The sequence below is a fragment of the Athene cunicularia genome (genome assembly GCF_003259725.1).
Source record: "Athene cunicularia isolate RWA chromosome 2 unlocalized genomic scaffold, athCun1 chr2_part1, whole genome shotgun sequence".
Classification (NCBI taxonomy): Eukaryota; Metazoa; Chordata; class Aves; order Strigiformes; family Strigidae; genus Athene; species Athene cunicularia.
This window is the reverse complement of record NW_020799095.1, coordinates 74,038,400-74,045,041: the sequence shown is the minus strand read 5'-3', so window position 1 is coordinate 74,045,041 and position 6,642 is coordinate 74,038,400. Positions and strand designations below refer to the sequence as shown.

Below are 6,642 nucleotides of genomic sequence, written 5' to 3'. Positions count from 1 at the left end.
TTACTGTTTCTATTAATCTAAAAGTCATTTAGATCAATAAGATGCTTTATGAAAAGGGGCATGTACATGCTCAAGCCCTTGTCTCTCCATGACTTTTCCATCAGCACTGTTGCTCCTCTGTGTACAGGCTACCGCTTTCCCTTAGCAGCCTTGGTTTATACATCTATTTTCCTGCTTGTTGCTAAGTCTCCCTCTTAAGAAAGTTTGTTCTTTTCACTGATGGCATTTGATGTTTTGGGTTGAAGTGACTCCTTCCTCCAAAAAGAATGAGCTCCTTTCTTCCCCTTAGTGCTCCTGTTTTGCTGTTTCAGTACAAAACAAGCCGTTGCTGATGACTGCTGCGGTTCTTAGTGGAACACAGTGGCAGAAAGTGGCTCAATGCTCCTACTTCAGAAGAGAAGCCCAGGAAAGGGGGTGCTCTGTTCTTTGAATCTGTAGTCTCAGCGAGTCACTTGCAGCACCCAGGTCTTGAAATGCTTACCTTAATTTGCTGCTACACACTTTTGACAGCGAAACATAAATATTTAGTCACTGTTCAAAAGCCAGGCACTGGCACTAGACAAAAAAAGACAAGTGCCTACAAATAGGTCGTGTCTTGTTTCTTCTGGCAGTAACGTCTTACAGCCTGAAGAAGACAGCTGAATTCTGAGTCTCAATCAACAATGCATGTTGATTTCTAAAGAAAAAGAAGGCATAATAAGTCCTCCAAGTATGAAGTATCTGATTTACATAGAACTGTCCAAAAGCAAGGCCTGTCACAGACCTTTTAAACAGGGATTCCTTCTCCCAAAGGTGTTGAACTCCTCTGCCCAAACCCAGGCACTTGGAGGCAACTCTGCTTGATGCTTCCAAAATCCTAATCTGTCCAGAAAGTAGATTGTATTAATGCTAGTCCCCTTATTAGTCTTCAGAAGGAACAGTATAACCTGTTGACCCACTAAATAACCTGTTGTGCACCTGCATAGGACAGCACCTCTCCTGCCCCCAACCTATCCAGCCGCAGCAGAAAGTTGCCAACAATAAAGATAATTGTTCCTGAAAGGGTAATTTTCTTCCAAGTAACAAACGAAATGGTAGAACAACTTGTTATAGCAGAACAAAAGTGACTCCATGCAATCGGACACTGCAGATATTTGTCTCTTTAACCTTAGTCTGCTTCCAATAGAAAGGGAGAAAGCCAACTTCTTCCTTTCTTTCTGCTCTAGAGCTCATTAATAGATATGAAACTGCCTGCAACTCTGGGACAAACTCAGACCGTCATCACATCTCTAAAGTATTTGTGCTTAAAGCGTGTATATAGCTGGATGATGTTGTGTCACATCATGTTTAGGTTTGCCAACTGCCACTGAAGACCAAGAGCTCTCCTATCATTGGGGAGCAGGGAAGCAAGCGTGTTGAGCTGTGGTGAAGTCAAATGCAGACCTCATTTTCTACATCTCGCAGAACCACAAGGGAATGTCACGGGTAGGAGAGGCTGTCTGATAACACCCGCCACAGAAGCATGAGGGTGGACAAAGGAAATTTCCTTGTCAGCTTGTGAGTGTGATAAAGAGTGCAAATAGGCAGGCATGCAAACAGTAGCTACTTAGTAAACACAGCTATTCTTAGTTTGTGGACTGTATCAGCTCAGGTGGTCACTGCCTCTAGCACACCAAATTCATCATCTTCCATTTTAGGTTTGTCTTTCTCTTCTCCTCATGACCTTGCAAAAAAAAAAAAAAAAAAAAAAGGCATAGGGTGTGTTGGGGGAATTTATCCTGTATTTTTTTGTAACTCAGCCCAGTTTCAAAGTTCAACTGAGACTTTCCTGCAAGGGAAAGGTGAAGAAAGTCCTGGTCTGACCTCCATTTTGGAGTCCTTTTCTGCCTGTCACCTGATCTTGTTGGAGCAAAGATGACATCACTTTCCAAAACTCCTCCAAGTTCCTAGATCCCTTCCACACAGACTGTTCAGATGTACCAGCATTTTCACCGTGCCCTAAAGATGCTCACCAGGCTAAGGAAGGAATTCAGAGCTCAAGCAAATATTAATGCCCCAGCACAGCAGGAAAGTGAGGTAATTCATGCTTTTCCTGCTTGGATAAAGAGTTACTGAAGAGTTATCCAAGTGAACCAGCTATGATTGGTTGGGAAATATGGTATATGGGTTAAAGAATGTGGAAACTCCAAGAGCAGAGGATGAGTAGGCAGTGCTAAATATCCAGAACTGGTTCTGGCCAGAGCAAACCAATGTACCAGACAAAAATTAAGTAGTACAACAGAGGAATTTAAGATAATAAAAGGGAATTCAGTGCAGTGAAGACAGTTAATTTTCACTGTATAATTTAAACTAAACAGCTTCCTTTTTTACTTTATTAATTAAAAAAAAACCACCAGCGCTGAGCAACTAAAACAAAAGAAGGCATGTTCAGTGTTTCTTTTTTCTCTCCAGATCTCCCCTTGGAGATGCACTGGTCCTGTAGCCAGTCCACAGTTTTTCACCTCTCAGAACTGTCTTGTTCTGCTAATGAAAACTGAACACAGACCAAAAAAATATACATGCATATATACATATAAATGTGTGCGTGTGTGTGTGTGTATATATATATATATATATATATACACACACACGCTGTCTGTAAGCATTCAATTGCTGCCTTTGGATGCTCACTGGCATGAAGCATGAATAGTATGACAGCATTCAAAGGCAGCAAGTGAAAGCTTCAAGATAGAAAATTCTTTATTGTTCCTCTCCTCCTTCCTCCACAGTAAATGGTGAAAGAAGCGTTTGCAGGCTTGCAGTCATGGGGCCCAAGCCTTGGACTGGAGCAATCTGATGTGCCAACAAACAGAAAGAATTATGTAATATAAGTAACGGTTATTCCCCCAACCCCACCTTTCCAAATTTCCTTATTTTTTTAGCAAATGCTCCAGATCCAAGGGTGAGAATGAAGAAATAGCATTTTAAAACTAATTTCATGAAAATACCGTAAAGAAAAATCTAGAAAGGGAAATCAGCATTGCAGTGAAAGGGAAAATGTGAATCAGTCACTGTGTGAGTTCCAACAATTATTTTTTTTTAAATCCATCTGTAACATGGTGCAACAGTCAACAGAAGAGGATTCTGGCAGGGCAACTGGTTGCTTCTACATCTGAAACAAGAAGTTGTGGGTATTTTCAGAGCAGGAGACTGGATTTAGTGAGCATGTAAGCTACGACATTGGGATATATCTTTCCACAGTGTAATTAAGTAGTAATTAGTAGCCTTAGACTGTAGATAAACCACTGGTCTCATTTAACATAAAACAATGAGTGAGAAGGGGTAAGGAAAGAATATGTCGAAGGACCCTTTGCTTACTCTTACTAAAAAGGCTCTATCTATTAAGTGATTTAATCCTATCTGTGTGAACTTTGCTCTTACATAGCACAGTCTGTATCTTAACAGAGAAAGGATGCTTGTGTGGACCACCTGTTTCCTCTTCATGGTCAGTGTTTCTACAGAAATCACATTGAATGCATGATAAGTAATGTTAAATGCTTAGAAATCAAACATGATCTTGGAGTTGAAAAGAAGAAGCTGTGACTCTCTGAGGACTACCACTAAGATAGAGACCGCATATGGGTGGTATATCACAGTTTGAAAATCACCCTGCAATCTCCAGCCCTCAACTTGGAAGATGCAGAGGGAGGTAGCAATGTGACCTTTATAAATAGCTGAGTTATGCTCATTTGTTTGGGTTTTTTTTTTTTTTTTTTTCTTGTGGCTTGGATATGGAGAAGCATAGACAGCCTGTGTGACTTTGAAAACTTGAACGGAAATGAAACAGGAAGCCAGATCTTTTCACAGCTTGTTGATCTGTGAAGACAAGCTGAGTCTGTAGAGAGAGACTCATTTTCTACCCCTGGCAGAAGAAGTCAGGGGAGAGAAATCCAGCTGGGGGGATACTCTGGAGAGGAGATGCAGAGGAGACATGACAGACAGGCAAGTAAGAACAGAGACCCGTTCACTGAGCCAGAGAAACGAAGCAAAATTAACCACTCAAAGAGAAGTGTTGGTAAGTTCATAGAGCTGTGCTCTAAATTTTGGCATCTCACCAAGCTGGTGATCTGCTATAGAAAGCAAGCCCCTGTGCTGCAGTTCACATCTGCATGAGCACTGCTTTCACCTATGCATTGTACCTGACCTTGGTAGTAGTAATAAATTATGATAAACGGGGAAATGGTTCCTGGCTGTTAATAATGGACTCGAAAAACTGAAGGGTGAGGCTCTCACCAGTTCTGCACCTGGGTTTCCTACTCTTACTAGTTGGATGCTGTTGGTTTTGTCTCAGCAGACCCTTTTCACACTCCTTTTGAATTGTTTATGTTCTTTGGGCTGTGGTTATACTCCTCCTGCTCACCTGCAAATGGGGAGCAAGAACATAGCAGTTGCTTCTGCTGATGATTTGTGGCTTTAAACAGAGACAGTTAAAAACGTCTTCACACTTGCTTAACACAGTTTTCGGTATAAGCTTTTTCTGTGATTGCTTTGAAGTCTTGTGTGGGTACAAGCAAAGCGAGATAGTCATGGTCATGTCTGCAGCTTTGAGATGCTATGACCTAGAGAAAAACCTGGAGGTTCGTGTTATGGGCAAGTTCCTAATGCTGCCATAAAAGAAGGAAGTATCATAACTCGCCCTAAGCAACAGGAGTTTGCCATCAGCATATAGCCTTGCCTGAGTATCACAAACATGTGCAAAATGCCATGACCAGAAAGTCTGGAGGAAGAGAATCAAACTTAGGCTGCTTCCAGCCCGAACTCCCTGGAGCTCTCCCCTTGTCCACATGGAGCTGCTGCCTACTCAGAGGCAAAACAGGGGAGGCATTACTTCTACAGAAACATGTTCAATACATACTCTAAGTAAGGCCTTCTCTAGCTCCCTACATTGTTTTCCAAGCTATTTTGGGGGACTCAGACTTTCTGAATCCTTGTAACAGCACTAGAACCACTTCTGCACAGAAACTTTTCCAGTTAGCTGCTATTCCCCTTTTTATGGTTGATCTTGGCTCAGACAAGACTTTGCTTGCTCTCCTTAGGATTCTCCTAAGTCATATTCAGTTAACAAGAATGGCATGCCCAGAGCAGTCCAACACAGAGTGCAGAAGACCTGTGTGTTACCTGGCTCAGTCCCAGCAGAGCTGTGTGCATCCAAGGCTACGCGGTGGCTTCTAGAGGAGCAAGGCAGGTAGAGGCTGTCCCGTCTCAGTGACTTGTGAGGAGGGGAGACAACATCCTCCACAAATGTGAAAAGGTAGTAGGGAGCACTCCGTAAGTGGCTCAGGGAAGAGGTCCAGAAAGAGCTTAAGGAGGGAAAAAATGACTTAAAAAAATACCTTAAGAGGTTTCAAGTAAGTGATCTCTGCTTGACTGATTGCCCCAGGGCTTATTCCCAGCAAGAGCATGGGTGGAAGCGCATAGGCTATTCTCTAGGTCGCACTGACGTGCTGAATACATGCCCTGAGAAGAGAGACCAGAGCCGAGAAGGGAGAAGGACTCACTGATAATAGAGGTTGATCTGCAGTGTTTGTACTATGCGACTTTCCTCTCTCTTCTCTAATGAGTCAGTAACCAAATAAACATTAACTTTTCGGCCTGTCTGAACAAAGAAATCACCTATTAAATCCTAAAATCTTAACACAGGTTAGAGAGGCAAATTTGGATTTGGCTGGAATGCTAAACCATCAGGTGGCACTGACACCAGCCTGCAAGGAGAAAAGGGGAAGCTGAAGTGTGGGATAGCTGCAGGCAAGACACAGCTCAAAACCAAAATCCCATCCCAGGTGGATGCCATGTGAGCTATATCCTAACATCACCTCTCTCAGCTGCACCTCCTGAGACACAGCTACATTAAACTGCAAATTCCATGCCCAGAGAGCACCAGCTAGCTGATGCTGCAGAGACATAGAGGTGGCACTTAGAAATTTATTTTTTTCCAAAAGGGATTTTTCGATGGAGCAGCGCACAGTGCTGCCCAACTGATAACTTTAGGCCTCTCAAGTAACTATTTACTTTTGCTATTTTTAGCTGGTTTTTAAGCCTAGATTTTCTTTTACTTGGATAACTTGGATGTTTGTGGCTGGCTGTGAGCGCACGTAAGTGAGTGCTTGGTACATTGATACTGAACAGGTTTTGTCTGTTTTGTTCCTTGCCCAGATTAGCTGAGATGGATGGGGAAACAATCTGGTATTCATGGCAGATGGAACAAATCTCTTCACTGTTTCATGAAACATGTTGATTTTCTATCTCCAAGCATTTTAATATCTTGTGATATTTTAGAAAAAAAAACAACAAAAGCAACCCTGTAAGTTTGTCCCAGCTCTGCACTGGAGCAAACTTCTTGTAACTCTGTAGAAGAGTCAAGTCTGTGTCACTTGTTCAGACCATTACAATTCCCTTCTGTTTTTCCTGCAAAGTCCCTAGGGAGATGGAAGAAAATTGTTCTTTAATGTGTAACCAGAAAAGAAATTACACTGGCCTATGAAAATTCTCAGCCTACAGCTGGGACAAATTACACCTAAAAGAGCACTGTAAGGGAAGGTACCTGGCCAGGGTGAATTTCTTTCTGGATGAATGCCTTTCATCTTGGTAATGAGTGAATTAGTAAGGAAATCCACATTTAAGGGT

General features: G+C 42.3%; 1 protein-coding gene across 1 annotated transcript in view; it reads left to right on the top strand.

Moving 5' to 3' along the window:
* The first annotated feature begins 3,904 nt into the window (after window positions 1-3,904).
* Window positions 3,905-6,642, top strand: part of OTULINL (OTU deubiquitinase with linear linkage specificity like) — a 26,342-nt gene continuing 23,604 nt past the window's right edge. Inside the window, exon 1 of the mRNA XM_026843443.1 lies at window positions 3,905-4,033. Within this exon, the coding sequence (XP_026699244.1) occupies window positions 3,937-4,033 (97 nt within the window). The 5' untranslated portion in view covers window positions 3,905-3,936. The remainder of the gene's footprint in view (window positions 4,034-6,642) is intronic.